The sequence below is a fragment of the Oryzias latipes genome, chromosome 20, assembly GCF_002234675.1.
Source record: "Oryzias latipes chromosome 20, ASM223467v1".
Taxonomy (NCBI): Eukaryota; Metazoa; Chordata; class Actinopteri; order Beloniformes; family Adrianichthyidae; genus Oryzias; species Oryzias latipes.
In genome coordinates this window covers 4,290,277-4,311,201 of record NC_019878.2, presented here as the reverse complement: position 1 = coordinate 4,311,201, position 20,925 = coordinate 4,290,277, and the positions used below count along the sequence as shown (strand labels likewise).

General features: G+C 42.9%; 1 protein-coding gene across 1 annotated transcript; it reads left to right on the top strand.

Moving 5' to 3' along the window:
* The first annotated feature begins 9,818 nt into the window (after positions 1 to 9,818).
* LOC101169743 lies at positions 9,819 to 17,898 on the top strand. Its single transcript, XM_023950374.1, has 11 exons — positions 9,819 to 11,708; positions 11,798 to 11,875; positions 11,949 to 12,026; positions 12,262 to 12,766; positions 12,867 to 13,191; positions 13,271 to 14,069; positions 14,187 to 14,393; positions 14,480 to 14,588; positions 16,118 to 16,343; positions 16,423 to 16,928; positions 17,006 to 17,898. Exons 1-11 carry the CDS (start codon positions 10,994 to 10,996, stop codon positions 17,727 to 17,729), a joined length of 4,272 nt encoding a protein of 1,423 aa, XP_023806142.1. The 5' UTR covers positions 9,819 to 10,993; the 3' UTR covers positions 17,730 to 17,898.
* The last annotated feature ends 3,027 nt before the right edge of the window (positions 17,899 to 20,925 follow it).

The window sequence follows — 20,925 nt, the reverse complement described above, 5'->3', positions numbered from 1 at the left end:
ATTTTATTTTCATTTTCCAATGATTTCATAGATTCAGAAATGACGATTTATCGTATTTCGGGCAGATACTCGCTGCAGTGTTTTACAGGTAAATACCCTAGGACGGTTCAGTCAATTAACTCACCTGCTCAGCGTCCTATTTAAGCCCAGGTGCGCAGTCGTTCATTATCATTCTTACCTTCAGCGCTCATTCTTCGCCCCACCCTCCTCCCCGGCTTCCACCTGTGGGCTCCATAAAGGGGGGGTTTTGTTACCTGAAAGTGTTATGGAAATTTCTCATGGAATTGAACGGAGCCTTATGCCAAACGAAAATATGTGAATGCCAACTTAAAGAATGTGGAAAATGTCAAATAAATATTTCTTACTGCAAGAGTTGTCTGACTGAAATGCAATAAAACTGACAACTGTTTCTACAAATACAGGATGAAAACAGAGTATTAATTGGCCAATGATGCTTCATGAAAGGAATAAATAAATAAGTATGAGAAAGAATTACTGTGAAATTATGAGATAAACAGTCTGCTATGATTGTGTCATATGAGGTTGTGCAAGTTATTAGTTCTTGGTATTAGATTTTGTCAAATAAATTGCCTGTCAAAATGCGACTTACAGTCCAGTGCGACTTATCTGTGTTTTTTTCTACTTTATAATGCATTTTTGGGATGGTGTGACTTATACTCCACAGCGACTTATAGTCCGGAAAATACGGTAGTTGAGGAATCTCATGATGAGAGTGCGAGATGGAGTGTTGCCGTCTCTCCGCGGTCCGGTTCGGTGCGCTCTTTCTATAATCAGCGGAGTCTGAAGCATTTTGTTCCCAAGCGCCTCTGTAAGCCACTTTTCCAAGTACAGGCACGGGTCCTGTCCTTCAGCTCCTTCTGGCAAGTTGGCGAATCTTAAATTGTTCCGCATGGATCTTGATTCCAAATTTAAGACTTTGTCCTCCAAACCTTTTCCTTTTGTTTCCAGTGCGCTCACCTTGGCCTGCAAAACGCTGATGTCATCTTCTGTGTTGGAAATGCGCACCTCCGTTTGTGTCACTCGTTCAGCGCAATAATTCACTTCCCTTTTTATGTCTTCGACTGCCATTAAAAGTTTGTCAGGCCTTGTAGAGAAGTCTGTCTTCATGGAGATTACAACAGACAATATTTTATCCACCTTGCTGCTTTCCTCCTCACACGTCTCGCCATTTGAGCGTTAGCCTTCTGCGCTTCCCCTCGAAGACGATGTTTTTATTTATTATTCATCCCAGAAATGGGGGTTTACATTTGCCCTTGACTAAATAAAAGCAAAATCTGCTTTAAGTTGTCAGACGTTTGGACTTATTGCTTTCCTTAAGTGGGGGGGGATTGGGAAAAATGAATTCAAAAAATCAAATTAAAAAAAATAAAATCTGAGATTTGATTTTTAGGCCATATCGACCAGCCTACTTTCAGGTATTTGCAAGACATCTATAATGCTAATAAATATCTTACTAGCATCTTAAACATTAATAAAGCCTATTAATTTGTTAAGTTAGTTAATAAAACTTAATAGGCTTATTAACACTTAGGCTTGCGTGAGACATCTATAATGCTAATAAATGTCTTAGTAGAACCCCAAACAATAATAATACTTCTTAATTTGTTAACAAAGGTTGTTTATAAATCTTAAGCTTATCAACACTGACAAATTTGTTAGGCACCCATAATGTCAATAAATGTATCACTAGCATCTTAAAAACATCCTAATAATGCTTGTAAATGTGTTAACTAAGTAATTTAATTAACCTTATTAGACTTATTTTACTAATAAATGTCTTACTAACACCCTGAAAATTCTATCATAATGCTTGTTAATGTGTTAACAAAGCTTAATATGAATTTAATATAATCTGTTGCAAGTTCATGACTGGCTATTTATCCTTCCTGCAAGTGCATGCTGGAGAAAATTTAGTTATTTTAATTTGAAGGTGTTTGCTAAGACCATTTGATTTGTTCCAAAGTCCTGTGACCTTGGACCAGGTTTGTCTGCTTTGATCGCTCTGTTCTCTGCTCTGACTTGGTGGATGAAACTTTCAAAGAAAGTCCAGAGCACTCTGGCGTCCATTGGCTCTGCAGAACGTACTGGGATTTTCTAAAGCTGCACTGAACGTAAAATCACAAAAGCTGAGCTGCAACCATTGAGCTCTATAAGGCAAACAGATCCATCCATTTTCTAAAACTGCTTAGTTCTGTTTTGGGGTCACAGGGTGGATGACACTTTCCCGGCTACTGCTTTGGGCAAAAGAGGGTTCCAGCTTGAGGCTCCATAGCCACACGCAACTCTTTGGCCCTCAATTGTGGCTCTTTGGCTTTAAGGAAAATGCAAATGCCATCCATCCATCTTTTTTCGCTTATCCTGGACCGGGTTGCGGGGCAGGACACTAAACAGAGATGCCCAGACTTCCCTCGCCCCAGCCACTTCCTCCAGCTCCTCTTGGGGGACCCCGAGACATTCCAGACCAGCCGAGAGACGCAGTCTCTCCATCTTGTCCCGGGTCTTTCCCGGGGACTCCGCCCAGTGGGACCTGCCCGGAACACCTCCCCAGGGAGGCATCCAAACCCAATGCCCAAGCCACCTCAACTGCCCCCTTTCAACGTGGAGAAGGGCTTCTACTCCTGGCTCTCTGCGGGTGACTGAGCTCCTCCCCCTATGTCTAAGGGAGCATCCACCCACCCAACGGAGGAAGTTCATTTCAGTTGCTTGGATCCGAGACCTCGTTCTTTAGGACATGACCCAGACCTCATGACCATAGGTGACTATTGGAACAAAGATCGAGCTTTACTTTCTGGCTCAGCTCTCTCTTCACCACAACGGATCGCTACAGCAACCTCATAACTACAGACGCTTCTCCGATCCATCTATCAATCTCAGGCTCAATCGTGAACAAGACACAAAGATTTTTAAGTAATATTAAATTTAGTTAGATAAATATGTAAATTTGAGTTGTATAAAAAATATCGATAGTTAGAGAGACGTAAAAAATTAGGTTGAATAAATGTTACTCAAATACTTGTTACCAATTGAATTAATTTAAGTTGGATAAGTTCTATCTATCTATCTATCTATCTATCTATCTATCTATCTATCTATCTATCTATCTATCTATCTATCTATCTATCTATCTATCTATCTATCTATCTATCTATCTATCTATCTATCTATCTATCTATCTATCTATCTATCTATCTATCTATCTATCTATCTATCTATCTATCTATCTATCTATCTATCTATCTATCTATCTATCTATCTATCTATCTATCTATCTATCTATCTATCTATCTATCTATCTATCTATCTATCTATCTATAAAAATAAAAACGGCCCTCTCACCCTCCGCGGGTGGTTTCTCCTCCAAGCTCGGGTCCTCTACCAGAGGCCTGGGAGCTTGAGGGTCCTGCACTGTATCTTAGCTGTTCCTAGCACTGCGCTTTTCTGGACTGAGAGGTCTGAGGTCTTTCCCGGTATCTGTTGTAGCCACTCTTCCAGCTTGGGGATTACTGCCCCGAGTGCTCCAATTACCACAGGCACCACTGTCACCTTCACTTTTCAGGCTTTCCCAGTTCTTCTCTGAGTCCCTGGTATTTCTCCAGTTTCTCATGTTCCTTCTTCCTGATGTTCCCATCGCTTGGCACTGCCACATCCACCACAACGGCTTTCCTCTGTTCTTTGTCCATCACTACAATGTCTGGTTGGTCCGCCATTACCATCCTATCAGTCTGGATCTGGAAGTCCCACAGGATTTTTGCCCTCTCATTTTCTACTACCTTCGGAGGTGTTTCCCATTTTGACCTTGGGGTTTCCAGTCCATATTCTGCATACATGTTCCTGTATATTATTCCAGCCACTTCATTGTGGCGCACCATTATGCTTTCCCTGCCAGCATCTTACACCCTGCAGTTATGTGCTGGATTGTTTCAGGCGCCTCTTTGCACAGCCTACACCTTGGGTCTTGTCTGGTGTGGTAGATCTGAGCCTCTATCGCTCTGGTGCTCAGGGCTTGTTCCTGAGCTGCCAGGATGAGTGCTTCGGTGCTGTCCTGTAGGCCAGCCCTTTCTAGCCATTGGTAGGACTTCTTGATATCAGCCACTTCAGTTATGGTCCGGTGGTACATCCCATGCAGGGGTTTGTCCTCCCATGAGGATCTGTTCTCCAGCACTGTATCCTCTGCTCTCCATTGCTTGAGACATTCACTGAGCACACTGTCAGTTGGGGCCTTGAGCTTGATGTATTCATGCATCTTGGATGTTTCATCCTGGATAGTGGCTTTCACGCTCACTAGTCCTCGTCCTCCTTCCTTGCGGCTAGCATACAGTCTCAGGGTGTTGGATTTGGGATGGAACCCTCCATGCTTGGTGAGGAGCTTTCGTGTCTTAACGTCCGTGGTCTGCATCTTTTCATTTGGCCATCTTATTATTCCTGCAGGGTATCTGATAACTGGCAGTGCGTAGCTGTTTATTGTCCAGGTCTTATTTTTGCCATTGAGCTGGCTTCTCAGGACTTGCCTTACTCAGAGGTATTTAGCTGTTGCAGCTTTCCTTGTTGCCTGCTCCAGGTTGCCATTTGCCTGGGGTATTCCAAGGTACTTGGAACTGTCCTCAATGTCTGCTATTGTTCCTTCTGGGAGTGAGACCCCTCCTGTGTGGACTACCTTGCCTCTGTTTGTCACCATCCGGTTGTATTTCTCGAGCCGGAATGACATCCCAATGTCAGTACTGAAGATCCTGGTGGTGTGGATCAGGGAGTCAATGTCACGCTCGCTCTTAGCATATAGCTTGAAGTCATCCATGTAGAAGAGGTGACTGATGTTGGCCCCATTTCTGAGTCTGTATCCATAGTCAGTCTTTTTGATTATTTGGCTGAGGGGGTTCAGACCTATGCAGAACAGCAGTGGGGACAGAGCATCACCTTGGTATATCCCACATTTGATGGACACTTGTGCAAGTGGCTTCCCATTGGCTTCAAGGGTGGTTTTCCACAGCTTCATCGAGTTTCCTATGAAGGCTCTTAGAGTCCTGTTGATGTTGTACAGCTCCAAGCATTCAGTGATCCAAGTGTGTGGCATTGAGTCATAGGCTTTCTTGTTATCAATCCAGGCTGTGCACAGGTTGGTGTGTCGTAACCTGCAGTCTCGAGCGACTGTTCTGTCAACCAGGAGTTGGTGTTTGGCTCCTCTGGAGTCTCTACCAACGCCCTTCTGTGTATTACTCATGAATTGATCCATGTGCCTATTTATCTTGGTTGCAATGATGCCTGACATGAGCTTCCATGTTGTGGACAGACAGGTTATTGGCCGGTAGTTGGACGGGACTGCACCCTTTGAGGGATCCTTCTGGATTAGGATCGTTCCCCCTTCCGTTATTCCCCATTCGGGGTGAGTCCCATCTCTTAGCAGCTGGTTCATTTGTGCTGCCAGGCACTCGTGGAGTGCAGTAAGTTTCTTTAGCCAGTAGGCATGTATCATGTAAGGGCCCGGTGCTGTCCAGTTCTTCATACCTGAGACTCTTTCTTGGATGTCTGCCACTGTGATGGTTACTGGATTCTGTTCAGGGAGGTTGCTATGTTCTTTTCTCAGAGAGATCAGCCACTGGGCATTACTGTTATGTGCTGTCTCTTTCTCCCATATACTTTTCCAGTACTGTTCAGTTTCCAGCCTTGGTGGGTCTGCTCGGCTGTTTTGACCCTGCCACTGAGCGTACACTTTTGCAGGATGAGTTGCGAACAGCCTGTTTATTCGTCTGGCTTCATTGTCTCTTGTGTACCTCTTTAGGCGGCTGCTCAAGGCTAGGAGCCTTTGTTTGGCAGTTTCCAGTGCTTCAGGTATGGGCATCTGGCTGTATCTCTTAGGTACTTGCTTTTTCATTGTACCTCTTTGAGCCTCTGTCAGCTTACTCACATCCTTCCGAGTTGCCTTGATTTTGGCCTCTAACCGTTGCTTCCATGGTGGGTACTGTTTTCTTCCATGGTTGCTCTTATAACCCCACCTTGCCTCTGGTGGGAGGTTGTCGCCAGTGTTCGGCAGCGGAGCCGCCATCAGTGTGTGAATGTGTGTGCATGGGTGAATTGGACTGTGACTGTAAAGCGCTTTGGGCCTTCATAAGAAGGTAGAAAGCGCTATATAAGTATACGCCATTTACCATTTAGCCGTTGTAGCTGGTGTCGGGGTTGCCTACCTCCGAAGGTGGTAGAGAATGAGAGGGCAAAGATCCTGTCGGACTTCCAGATCCAGACTGATAGGATGGTAATGGCAAACCAAACAGACATTGAGAAAGCCGTTGTGGTGGATGTGGCACTGCCAAGCGATGGGAACATCAGGAAGAAGGAACATGAGAAACTGGAGAAATACCAGGGACTCAGAGAAGAACTGGAGAAAGCATGGAAAGTGAAGGTGACACTGGTGCCTGTGGTAATTGGAGCACTCGGGGCAGTAACCCCCAAGCTGGAGGAGTGGCTACAACAGATACCGGGAAAGACCTCAGACTTTTCAGTCCAGAAAAGCGCAGTGCTACGAACAGCTAAGATACAGCGCAGGACCCTCAAGCTCCCAGGCCTCTGGTAGAGGACCCGAGCTTGGAGGAGAAACCACCCGCGGAGGGCCGTTTGTTTATATACATACACATATATATATATATATATATATGTGTCACAATGAAAATAAGATCAGAAACTCATGCGTTTACTTTGTCTGTTCTTCTACAAGCAGAAACTCTTTCTTTTGATGGTGCAGCCTTATTACTTTTTTTATGGGCGTATAATCTTCATACGCCATCATTTAAATCTCCGACTCAGTCTTGCTGAAGTATAGCGCTCTCCACGCGTTTCTACGGTGACTCAAGAAATCGGCGATCCATTAAGAATGTCTTTATGTACCGTGTATTAACCCAGGGTTACCAAGTCATAGCATAATTGCGCTAATTCATATCCGGTCTTTTGGAACCGACATACCCAGAGTAAGCAAGTTCAGGCGGATTTCAGCCAGAGTTCTGGGTTAAAGTCAGGGTAGTTTAAACATGCTTCATGGAATACCCCCCTGGATCCAGCAACAGAGTTTAACTGTTTAGTGGGACTTCAGGTAAAATACACATCGAACAGGAATTTTTAATAACTCACTTAAACATGTAAAAGTGACATCAGGTTTGCCTATTGGTTATTCTTAACATAAACGACATACAAAGGCATATCCAAAGAAAAAATTACATTTTTTAAGAAGAATTTTTCTCTCCATGCTGCCAATGGAGAGATAGAAGTGAATTTGCTGTCAAAGGACCATCTTCAAAGTTCAGCCACCCAACTTTCTCATGATCAGTAATCAGCTTACTGTTCTATTACCTCACAGATTTTAGGAGAAATTTACCCCGTTTCATTACCCCTTGTGCTATTTTCAATTACCCCACCCTTACATGTAGGGACGTGTTCTCCCTACCATGAGAAAGGTGGATAAAGGTGGAAAGATTTCATGTAATCCATGGACACCAGTGAGGATCACAAATCATTGAAAAAAAAAGGTTCAGCGCACTGACTGGTGGGTCTAGATGACCCAACTCCCAATGTCAAAGTGCCTAGGATAGCACAAGGGTTACTAAAGCTAAAGTCACTAAACTTTCCCACATGGCTAATAATCACTTAGTTTCGCTAGTTTTGTTAGTTTTTTTTTTCAAGCTTCTTAACAGAAATGCTCTGTTTTGGTGTAAATAGTAAAATTAGGTGAATAAAATAAAAAATATGGGTCAACTCGGATCTGTTTATTTTGCATTTGATATTTTTTTTATGGATCATGACTCTGTATTGGCAGACACTAAAAATCAATTGTGATCAGATTAGAAAAATAAAAATGTCATGACTGTTTTTGACTGGAGATTACTTCCATTATTTAGACAAAAACAGAAGGAAGAGCTTGTTGATACCACATGATGTAGTTTCATTCGTCTTCGTACCATACTTGAGAATATGCACTTTCATAAAGATCAAGACTTTGTTTATGAGAGATTTAGATGGTCAAGTATTTGTCTCACATCACCACAATATCCAAGTTTTGGAGACAAAACTGATATTTTTTTTATGGTAATTATTCTAAGCTTTGGCATAAAACAAACAAATGGCCTAAAGAAGTGCCCGCATGACGACCTGAATTTCATAAATAGTCGCTGGGCGCAATTTCTGTGATGTCATACAATGACTAACTAGATTTGGAATTCTTTTAAAGAAATTACGTCTAATTACTGAAAGCACTCAAGATTTTAACCATTTTGAAGCTGTTGCTCTCAATGACCAAAAATACCCAGTGGATATCGATATGGATGCACCTTTATGTTTCAAGAAACTAGTGACATGGCTGTTTAAATGCCCTTTAAATCACCACTGGGAGGCCTACAAAGACTTAAAAACATTGTATCTGCAGGGCAGGTTGCTGTTGCAGCCAAAGGGTGACAACACTGTGAGGATTTTTTAACGTGTTTGTGATGAGTTGGCCTGACGAGACACTGTAGTTTGGTTGTGGTTTTGTCAAGAAAGCGCCATTGGCCTTCAGTTTCCCTTTTCCTGTTCTGAAGCTGCCTGACTGCAAAGTGGATGTCAATTAATCAATAAAAAGAATGAGTATGTGGTCTAGTCATCACCAACAGAAAACAACACAACACAGAAGGATTACATCGAGGATTTGGTAGCATACTTGTTGATGCTGTGGGTAACATATTTGGTGCAGTGACCTGGGTTGTGAAAGTCTCCGACCACAGACTCAGAGGCTGACAGGAACCTTAGAGTGGATTTCATCTCCCCAGTCGCCCTGGACCTTGCAGAGTGTGATCGTGGAAAGGGCATCCACCTACAATCCTTCATGCTAAAGAAGTGGGGTGTAAAGTGATTAATGAGTTTTCATGTTTTCATATATAGAGTGAAAAAAAGGGTGATGTGAAATAATATTGTTGACATAATTTTAATTCTAGACTAAGTCAAACCTGATGTATTTTTTTTAAATATGCTGCATTGGTTGTCAAGATGATGTCATGTGTTGCCAGTTGGTTTAACTAGGAGTAATTTCGAAAAAAACAGGTTTTGCCAGAATTGTGTTATATGGCGTTGATTTGAATTGTGAGTGAAATTCCTTTTTTGTGTAATTTTACTTTAGTTTTGCATCGCCTATTCATCCCTGGGCTATGAAGTATAACTTGTTTCATATACACTGCCACCTTACAGGACTGACATTTTTTGCATGTGTCCATGTTAGCAGCCAGCAGAATAAGATGTTGAGCGATTGGATAGACCCTCCACTGAGCCTGGGGACATCCCCAGTTGCATCTGCACACAGCTGTCCTCCTCAGAGTTCAGCACTAAGCCACTCTTTTGAACTTGATGAGATCAAAGTTATTCCATGCAGAAATGGGAAAACTGCTTTCTCTTGTACTTTTCACCTTCTTCTCCCATCGCTCTAATTTGAGAAGTGTACTGAAGGAAGAGTTGCTTGTTTTCGGACAACGGTGATGTATGTGCTGCCTCGTCGGAGATGCTAAGCATTAACCCTTGTGCTATCTTAGATGACCCCACCCTTACATTGACGTGTTCTCCCTACCATGACAAACGTGGATAAAGGTGGAAAGATTTCATGTAATCCATGGACACCAGTGAAGATCACAAATCATTGAAGAAAAAAGGTTCAGCGCACTCTCAATGGTAAAGTGCCTAGGATAGCACAAGGGTTAAATACACAGCATAGCCCAGAGAGTTTTCCAGGAGCCATTTAAATCGTTGGCCTTGGTATTTACCAAACTATAGTTTGCACTGAGCCAATACCAAAAACTGGGGTCACCACCGTTTGTGCTGACAAACATACGGACCCCTGTAAAGACCTCCTCCTTCGGTTTGGCCTGTCTGGTCTCCACATTTTCGAGAAGCTTTGCCTCTGCCGACGGCGCCAGGAGTTAATGTTGCCGTTTGGTGATGAAAAACAGGGTTTGCATGGATTTAATGTTTTGAAAAGTTAAGAAAAAAATGAACTATATTCATTAGCTATCACTAATTCCCTTTATCTAACAAATACAGACCGAATATGGACAAACAGTGTCTTATCGATAAAGAAGGAAACCATTACCTCTTCCAAAGACGAGAACAATGGCAGTCCATGAGCGATCAAACGTAAACACGAGCACAGAAACGGGATCGTGTTTAAGTTCGTGGTTTAAATCCCAGAAAAATGCCAGCTATAAAAAACAACCTACAGGCGTGATCTGTAAAAGTGAAGATTCAAGACACAGCTATTTACACGTAAGCCACAGCAGGCTAACATGAACAGACGATTGGTCAAAAGTAAGCCACGGGAGTCAAACGTGATTAGGCACTACAAGTAAGCCACAGGAGTCAAAGGTGATTTGCTAATGTGGGCTTACTTGGACTTAATGTGGGCATACTTTGGCTCACAATCTGTACGCCAGTAGGCGCAAGTGAGAGGTAGGGGGGTCGATCCCCTCATTCTCCATTATCTTCAGTTGTTGACTAGTGCTACTAATGCACACCTAATTACAAAACCTTTCATGAAACACATTACATGTTTTTCAACAAACACCATTGTAAAGTGCTTACTAAGGACTCAACAGCTGCATGAACTCACTAGGCTTTTAGATGTTTATGTCAACGAATAGAATTCAGTGGGTTCCCCAACAACAGAACGGAGAATCATTGATCCCTCCTTTGGGGATTCCAGAAAGCAAGGTTAGACTACCTTGACTTTAACACAGAACCTTCGCTTAAGTAAGCCTTAACTTGCTTACTTTATGTATGTCAGTTCCAAAACACTGGTTACGAGTCTGCTGGCTCCAAGAAGCCAAAATCCCATATGGAGAAAAATCATCTTCTGGCTGGTACCTCTTTATTAACATCTCCTTATTATCCTAATTTTATAAAAATATTCTTTGTGGACTGACAGTGTCTGGCTTTTTCTCTCCAACATGGCGGCGTTTATCTCACCCATGTTACCCAAATGGTAACTGAATTTACTCATTTGCTCAAAGAGGCCCGGACATTTGTCAGCACAAACGAGGTGACCCCAGTGACCAGTTTCTGGTATCATTGCAGACTACAGTTTGGTAAATACCAAGGCCAACGATTTAGATGGCTCCTGGAAAACTCTCTGGGCTATGCTGTGTATTTAATGCTTAGCATCTCCGACGAGGCAGCACATACATCACCGTTGTCAGAAAACAAGCAACTCTTCCTTCAGTACACTTCTCAAATTAGAGAGATGAGAGAAGAAGATGAAAAGTACAAGAGAAAGCAGGAAATGCAAGCAGAAGCCCGAGCAACTGGAGACCAGGGCTGCTTGATGGTTGAGTTTGGTGACTTCCAGGGCCGGTCCATGAAGGAGGTTTATGAGGACGGGAGCAAGGAGGCGCAAGCCCTTATCAAGTATCTGGTGACAGCACATGCCAGGCCCAACACCAACATGGCAATTTTCAAGGCATACGTCATAAAAAGACGGGCATCATCTCGTGCTACTGCCCCTCCGGCTGCACATTCTCTTGCCACTGCAACTCCATCCTCCAGTGCAACTACACCCACCCGTGCCACTACCCCCTCTGCCACCCAGATCCGAACCGGCATCCAGCAGACTGCTGCTGTGAAGGCACTCTTAGGACTTGGCAAAAATATCCCTACTTCCCAGCTCGTCAAAAAACTCACATCACCAGCTAAGCACCGTGAGTATACATGCACATTTATTTGTTCTCAGAGCAATTCCACATGCATTTAGCAATATGGTAAAAGTGTCCAATTGCTCTTTTTTAAGATCCTGTACTGCCTCCTCCAAGCGGAGGAGGAGAACCTCCAGCCAAAAATTTGGCCCAGAGGCAGCTTTTTACTGCTGGTAATTAAGTTCTATTTAACACAAGTTTGTCTTTATGTGTTTCTTAGAGTAATATGTTTATACTTTCTTCTAGACACTTCCATTCCTCCTGCTAAGGAGGCTGATGACGAGGAGCTGCTTCTTGCTGCAGCACAATGTGAAGCACAGCTAAGTGCAGGTGTGTTATATTAACCAGACAGGAACGTTAGGAAACAGTTTTTTTTAATCAAAAACACATTTAGAAGCATTATAAAAAAGCATTTTTTTGCTTGCAAAAAAGCCTAATTTTGAGCCTCATTTCTTTAATCTTTACCATTTGATCCTCTTTCTGTTCTCCACTGTCATTTGTGTCATTTATGCTATAGCAGCTGGAAGAGTCATTCTTCTGTTTGTTCCTGTTCCCTCAGAGGCCTGTCCTGGTCCCTCTCCATCTGTGGCAGCAGCAAAGTCAGCGCTGGAGCTTCCAGTCCACTGGAAAGAACAACTGCCACGCTTCCAGCACGAGTGGATTGCAAAGACGCTTTTCAAAGCCAACCCACGAACCGGCAAGGCAGAACTTGTGTCGCAGCTAAAGCTTTGGTGGCATCCTCCTCAGCCCGCTCTGGTTCACACTCAGCCTCCCGCCTCATCAGACCTCTTCTTTTGCCGGCCCCTGTTCCTGTGGATGCCACAAAAAATGTGGTCATTTCTTTTTGTCTGCGGTCGTCCACAATGTGGTCAGCACAGACTTACGGCGGCTGGAATTTACAGGACTGTTCGTAAAGTCCTGGACATTGATGGGTGGTATGACCTCGCCACTGAGTATCTGGAATGTAAACGCTGCAAGAGAAAATACCCATCCTGGTCAGAGGACATTTTGGGGCAGATGGACATGGGTCATCGCAGCCATTTCCCAGCTCTGCTGACATACAGGTGGGACATATTGACGCATGTTCATAATGAGCTGACTTTGTGTTTTCATTTTTGCCTAACCTAAGGTTTGCATGCCTATCCTATGCTGTTGTTTCCTTAGGTACTCATGTGACAAGCGGGTGCTGAGAATGATGAGGGAGAGGACACTGGGCAACAGCGTGACACAACTTTATAAAAAGTTACTGGAACAGCACAGTGAGGCATGGACACAGCGCGTCCTACAGTACCTCACAGTGTGTGAACCGTTCACAAGGGCCTCTCTTCAGCGACCAGTGTTTGCTGAGCCCCCCCCAATGCCTGCCTTGCCTAAGCCAAAGTGGCTGTTAGCTGTTTATGCTAGGGATGTTCTGGGGCGGATCAACGAAGTGAAGGCCAAAATCACATCTGCGTTTGGATGTGTTTTGAAGATGGACTCCACAAAAAAGGTACTTTTTAAAAACTTTTTTAAACAGATATTAATATGCTTACATAAATAATAAACAGTTTTTACTTTTTTGTCAATAGGTCACAAAGAAGCTTGCGGGGGCTGCTTCAGGAACAGCTGCCTGGTGCACAAATGTCGGTAATGAACATGGCCAGGTTCTGGTCTCTGTCCTGAGAGCCGCTGAAGGACATGGACTGGACGCCATGGCGGCTGGCCTGATGAGGCGCTACAAAGAGGCAGGAGAGGCACCCCCAAAAGTGATGTACGTCGACAGAGACTGCTGCAGCAGACACGGCCAGTCTCTGGTGAAGACCCTGTTTTCAGAGTGGGATGAGCTTGAGGTGCGCCTGGACATCTGGCATTTCATGCGGCGATTCGCTGCAGGTGTCACGACAGAGGCTCATCCGCTCTACGGGATCTTCATGGCACGTCTGTCTGCGTGCATTTTTGAGTGGGATCCAGAAGATGTGGCTGCTCTTTGCTGCGCCAAGGAGGCTGAGCTGGCAGCAAAGAAAAGTGGCCATGTTTCCAGAAGGACGGTCAGTGCTCAGATTAGTCGCAGGGAGTTGGCATTCCACTGTCGGAGGAGGACCAGGGGAGTGGAGGAGACTGCAGCATTATTAGGAGCACTCATCCATCAGTTCGACAGTGCAAATGGGAAGGACACCCTTGGAGTTCCACTGTTGGACCACGAACACATCCAACAGATTTGGAAGGAACAGCAAAACCACCTGCTGTGCATCCAAGACCCCGAGAACTTCCCACTCTACATGAAGACGGGAACACTAAAGAAAGCTGTGGAGCTGTCTTGCTACAGGTGTGCCCGTGGGTCGACCTCCTTGGAGTCCTTCCACCTCCACCTGAACCGTTTTATACCAGGTAATGTGCACTGAACATCTGGGTTCCTAACCTTTCTGTAAACATTTCTAACATTTGCTTTCATGTGGTTCACATCTTGTAAACAGAGACTTATCAAACCCTGTTTGTTTCACTCAGGAACCAGTGCCAGTGACGCGCATTTCCAGGCATATCTCCTTGAGGGCTTGATGCGCTGGAATGATGACCGGATGGAGGATGCTGTCAAAGGAAATTCCTCCTTCCGGTTATTCGAAACTTCAATGAGAGAGGCTGTGGACCAACTCAGCCAAGCAGTGCTAGGGAAGCCCTGGGATGAGCGTTATCGCCCTCCTGGAGCATATACAGGTAAGAAATATATACATTTGTTATTTTGCGATTTATCTATCCTAATGTCACGACAGCGTTTATAGCTTTTCTTTTTATTTTTGTAGGTGAATTGCTGGGAATAGAATACCTGTACAGCCAGACTGGAAAGACATTTACTGCCATGCTTCAGACCCCTGAAGAGGAGGACAGGCTGCTGGAGGGAATTGATGAACTGTAATAAATCCAACTTAAATTTTTTGACTTAACAAAATCTTTTATGTTGTAATAACTATATAATCTAAGTTCTAGTAATCAATTCAACAATTTAAGTCAGTTCAGCAAGTTAAGGTAGTCGTACAGTTCAACATTATTTATTGAGTTGTCTGTACTTATATATCTAAGTTGCAGTTCATTACAGTGTGATAAAGTTATGTGAACTTATCTTTTTTAATTGTGAAATGCGAGAATTCCAACTTTTGGAGTTGGCATTGTCCACTGATTGAGTGGTTTGTCAAGGAGCGTCTGCAGAAGTTTTTACTCTTATTTAATGACATAAGTATTAGCAAGTACATAAAGTACGTTGTATCCCACAATTCCTTGCGGTGCCGATCTAACAGCAGCATCAAAGTTACACCTACTTAATTTAATTAATTTGAATGAAAGTAAAATAACTGTCTGATAACTACGTGTTGTTTTTAAGATGACTAAACAAAAAAATGATTTATCTTAACTGAAGCAAATAATTAAGTTAGATCAAAGTAAAAAAGTTTATTTTTCCAACATCCATATGTGGTCTCATCACCCTCTCATGGTGGAAAAAGTATCATCTGAGCTTCTTCATCCACTAAATCATCTTCAAATGGACACGCCATGCTGCTTCACCTCTCTGTAAACAAACTAACCTTCAACTAAACCTGCTCCAGACCAGGTTATGTTCAGAGCATGAGTTGTTATGGCAACTTGGCATATCCTGAAACACTGGAACTGAAAGCTGAGGTTATCAACTTCCTTAGCCTCAAACTTACCGTTATAACTATAACCTGCTTTCTGGAATACCCCCAGGGCTTCAGCCATTTTGTAAACAATGCTTTGGTGAACCGGGCCTTAGCCCCGCCCATGGCAACTAAGACTCATGGGAAGTGTTGATTCCCACACCTTGAGTTAGAGAGCTGTGAAGAGAAGTGACGCTCATGTTGTTGCAGTGATTGAGTAGGGATAAATTTAAATATTTGTCCTGCTGCACACATGCAGGTGAACTGTAACTGCTCACCTGTGCCCCAATGATATTGAAAAGATCTGGGTTGCATGTGGAAATATGGAAATGTGGCAGGTTAAAAAGTATGTGTGATTATGAAGCTGAAATCAAAGTCAAGAAAAGAGGTGCTCTTAAATCTCAAAGTTAAGTTATTTCAACCTTGGTGAAGTCACCAATAATCGGAATTTACAGTTGTTACGGCCTTAAAAATTAAGTTTGTACATCTAAGCCTGAGTTGTGAAAAGTTAAGATTCAGAGTTAGGATTACGTGACATTTTAGGTCACTGTAACTTTCATTGGAGTTGGTCAAAATAACGATTCAAAGTTAATCCAACTTGAACTTTTAAGTTCATACAACTTACAACTGAGTTAGAAGAATTTAGATAAATGAGTTTGAAAACTCCAACACAAAACTTAAAATATTGAGTTGAGGTCCTTAACTCAAAATTTTACCGAAGTTTGTTGCCTTACAATTTTAAGTTCTACGAACTTTTCTTTTTTTGCAAAGTGACCAGGACTTCCAAGACGAGGGGTTTGGGGAAGACAACATGGAGGACATCACTGTACCAGTGTTGGATGACCCCCCTCTTGATGTCGTTGCCAGCCCCTCATCTTCACCTCAGCCGCTACTCTCAGTATCACCAGGTGGACCTGAAACTTCTGCTCATCGTCTTTCCTCTGTGGTGGTGTCACAGCCAACTGAGAGTGAAAGCAGCCCTTCAGACGAGGCAGAGGTGAGACGTTTTAAAGGACCATCCTTTCATTTTAGTCTCATCTGGTTCAGCATTTCTAACATTCATTTGCATTTATTAGTCTGCTGTTGTAGGACCCGACGGCATAGCTGGGTGGGACAAAGTCCAGGATCTGGCCTCTTACTTAGTGGGACTCCGTGAGGCTCCTTACCTCACTGACCCACAAGTTACAGAGGCCATTCGACTATGGACAGCTCTCCTGGAGGTGGACAAAAAGCGGGTCAACTACCAGCCTCGGCACCAGCCTCAGCTTTCACACGGCCGCTTTAAGGCACCAAAACGCTCCGGGGTGACACCAGGAGTGGAAAGTGTGAAAAGGTGTCTCATTGGACATCCTGGGGGTCCAGCTCAGTGGCCAAGCACCAGCCGCTTGGTTGAGGCTATTTGCATTAAGCTAAGCCGTTTGCACAAGACGCCCACCAAGAAGGCTGGAGTTAGCACCCCAAGGTGGTCCAAAATCCTCACGGATTACCACCATATCCGGGATTTAGTGCTGAGCAGTCGCAGGCTGATGGAGGAAACAATGATCCAGCTGTTTGAGTTCAATCAGAGGACACTCATTCAATGGTGAGCACAGCGCCTTATTTTATTCTATTTCAATGACTTTTTCAAAACATTATCATAATACCGTTGATTCATTTCAGGTTTCAGCGGCGGGAGAAAAACCAAGAAAGGAGTGTCCTCGCCCAGGGATTGACACCCCCCGAGCCAGTTGCTGTAGCTGCAAGCGACCTTCCTGCTCCAAGGCAAAAAATGGATGAGGCACCATCCACATCTGGGCCCAAATTCAAATTCATTCTTCCTCTAAATAGAGCAGGACAGGCTCCTATTCTGAGACCAGGTCGCAGGCCTGCTGCTGCTACTGCTACTGCTACTGCTTCTTCCTCTTCCTCTGCTGCTACTGACAGTATGATGTGCCCCATCACACCTGCCACCAGTGTAACTGGTTTTATTCCACCTGTGTCAGCACCTGGATTATTGTTGGGGACCATAATTCCTTTCCCAGTTATGGCTGTGCCCACCGCTTATCCATTTCCTGGAGCAACAACAAGCAGTGCAGGCTTCGTTCCACCTGCGACTGCCCCAGCTGTCCCTACTGTCCCTGTGTCACGCTCCACACAGAAGAACAGGCAAAGATGGGCCTTGGAGGAAGAAAGCGGCATCCACAAAAGAAAATACATACGAGGAGTGAACTATAATACGTGCAGCAAATGTGGACAGCCCAAAACAAAAGAATACGGGCATAGTCGCTACAAAAATGCCACATTTTGCTCGCGGGCTTCAAATGGACGATCATTGGATGACTGGTTGGCAGAACAGCGCCAACAGCACAAAGGCAGATCACCTCCTCCTCCTCCTCTTTCATAGGTACTCTTCGGTAATATCATCGTAATGTAGATAGTAAATTATTGTTGTATGTACATTCTTTAGTTATTTAAAAAAATTTTTTTTGTTATTTTCTAATATTTACTTTTTGTCAATGTGATTCATGTTAGTTTTCTGTGTCTTCATTTTAATAAAACATTTTACATTTGAAGTATCATTTGTCTGGTCAATTAAAGCTACAAAATAAGCTTTCAGTTTCCCAGAATTTGTCCCCTCCACACCCCACTCAAGAAAAAAAGGAGAAAATATTTTTTTTTAAATCTGTTATGTTTAATAATGTAAACATGTCAAAGGCTTCTTTTTTTGGGAAAATAATACAATTCGAAAGCTGTAAATAGGTTTTGTGACACGTCACAGACAACTTGTAAAAACAAAGTAATAAAATACATAAATAATATGTAACTATCATATGTATTATACAGTTATAGATAATTATACAGCCGCAAAAAGGTCCTGCACACAAGTGTCAACACAAAGAAACATTCATTTATTGTCAAAATAAGCAAGTTAACATGCTTCTTTTGCATTAATATCCATGGCATGATAGTTATTATCGATAAATAACTTGTGAAAACTGCAGAAGACATGAGCTTGCATATTCATCAATGAAGAAAGATTCATGATAACGTGACTGAGCGTCTGAGCTTTCGCGTTTTACGTTTCAAATACGTCATCCGAAAGACGGCGACGAACAGCGTCCTTGGATACCTGAGCGGACGGACAGACCTTCGATTCGAGTCCAGCTTCGGGAGAGAGTCTCGTTTCACATATTACTGAAAACAATCCACAATATGTAGACGTATATCCAGAGTCTTTCAAAGTGAAAACCGCGCCGTAGATTTCCGGTTTGCGCGTGCTTTTGCCTCGTGCGCGAGCGGGAAGATCAGCCCCCTGCTTATGCAAAGCGAGCGCTCTACCATTTGAGCTAATTCCCCTTCCGTTAGATCTTTTTACTGTGCCAAGGTTTAATTTCACTTTGTGTAATGAATTGACAAATCTTCCTAACGTGGTTGCATATCCAAACACTGTCTTTATAGTTTTTCCCTGCAAAATCTCAACATGTTCCAATGGTAGACAACCGTAGGATACTATTTTGGTTTCCACAGTTTACAAGCTAATGCTGGAATGGTTGGCAAGGCCCTATTTACAAAGGTAAAATAAAAACCTGGGGCTTTTACATGAATCAAAAAATCTAAAAGGTGACTCATTACCTATGTCCGTAGTTGTGCTGAATAAAAAGAGACTGACCAGCAAATCTTTCTGATGTCCATTTTCCCTGATGGTAATTTTGCATGCATCTTTTTACCTGAGGTTGTACACTCCTTGTGAGCACAAACCTAGACCCATCAAGAGGGATCAACGAGTTGCCATTGTGTTGTTGCGGAACCCACTGAATACTATTCTTGGACATCAACATCTGAAAGCCACTAAAAAATGGGATACCTCAAGAAGATCTTAGTGATTAACAACTGAAAGACTGCAGATTTCTTGCAGCTGTATAGTCTTTAGTAAGCACTTAGCAATGGTGATTGTTTAAAAACCATGTAATGTGTTTGATGAATGGTTTAATTTTAAAGTGTGCATTAGTTACACTAGTCAACAACTGAAGATAATGGAGAATGAGGGCGTCGATCCCCCTACCTCTCACATGCTAAGCGAGCGCTCTACCATTTGAGCTAATTCCCCTTCCATTAGATGTTTTTACTGTGCCAAGCTTTAATTTCACTTTGTGTAATGAATTGACAAATCTTCCTAACATGGTTGCATATCCAAACACTGTCTTTATAGTTTTTCTCTGCAAAATCTCAACATGTTCCAATGGTGGACAACCATAAGATACTATTTTGGTTTCCACAGTTGACACGCTAATGCTAGAATGGTTGGCAAGGCCCTATTTACAAAGGTAAAATAAAAACCTGGGGCTTCTACATGAATCAAAGAATTTAAAAGGTGACTCATTACCTATGTACGTAGTTGTGCTGAATGAAAAGAGACTGACCAGCAAATCTTTCTGATGTCCATTTTCCCTGATGGTAATTTTGCATGCATCTTTTTACCTGAGGTTATATACTCCTTTGTGAGCAAAAACTTAGACTCATCAAGAGGGATCAACGAGTTGCCATTGTGTTTTTGCGGAACCCACTGAATACTATTCTTGGACATCAACATCTGAAAGCCACTAAAAAATGGGATACCTCAAGAAGATCTTACTGATTAACAAATGAAAGACTGCAGAGCACTTGAAGCTGTATAGTCCTAAGGAAGCACTTAGCAATGGTGATTGTTTAAAAACCATATAATGTATTTCATGAAAGGTTTAATCTTTAGGTGTGCATTAGTTACACTAGTCAACAACTGAAGTTATTTGGAGAATGAGGGTGTCGATCCCCCTACCTCTCACATGCTAAGCGAGCGCTCTACCATTTGAGCTAATTCCCCTTCCGTTAGATGTTTTTACTGTGGCAAGCTTTAATTTCACTTTGTGTAATGAATTGACAAATCTTCCTAACCTGGTTGCATATCCAAACACTGTCTTTATAGTTTTTCTCTGCAAAATCTCAACATGTTCCAATGGTGGACAACCATAAGATACTATTTTGGTTTCCACAGTTTACAAGCTAATGCTAGAATGGTTGGCATGGCCCTATTTACAAAGGTAAAATAAAAACCTGGGGCTTCTACATGAATCAAAAAATCTAAAAGGTGAGTCATTACCTATGTCCGTAGTTGTGCTGAATAAAAAGAAACTGACCAGCAAATCTTTCTGATGTCCATTTTCCCTGATGGTAATTTTGCATGCATCTTTTTACCTGAGGTTGTACACTCCTTGTGAGCACAAACCTAGACCCATCAAGAGGGATCAACGAGTTGCCATTGTGTTGTTGCGGAACCCACTGAATACTATTCTTGGACATCAACATCTGAAAGCCACTAAAAAATGGGATACCTCAAGAAGATCTTAGTGATTAACAGCTGAAAGACTGCAGATTTCTTGCAGCTGTATAGTCCTTAGTAAGCACTTAGCAATGGTGATTGTTTAAAAACCACATAATGTGTTTGATGAATGGTTTAATTTTAAGGTGTACATTAGTAACACTAGTCAAGCACTGAAGATAATGGAGAATGAGGGCGTCGATCCCCCTACCTCTCACATGCAAAGCGAGCGCTCTACTATTTG

Excerpts from the sequence above, each read along its gene's own strand:
- LOC101169743 (XM_023950374.1), top strand. The coding sequence starts at position 10,994 with ATGGTAACTGAATTTACTCATTTGCTCAAAGAGGCCCGGACATTTGTC. Across the intron at positions 12,027-12,261 it reads ACAATGTGAAGCACAGCTAA|AGGCCTGTCCTGGTCCCTCT; the intron begins GTGCAGGTGTGT and ends CTGTTCCCTCAG. Across the intron at positions 14,394-14,479 it reads CCCTCCTGGAGCATATACAG|GTGAATTGCTGGGAATAGAA; the intron begins GTAAGAAATATA and ends TTATTTTTGTAG.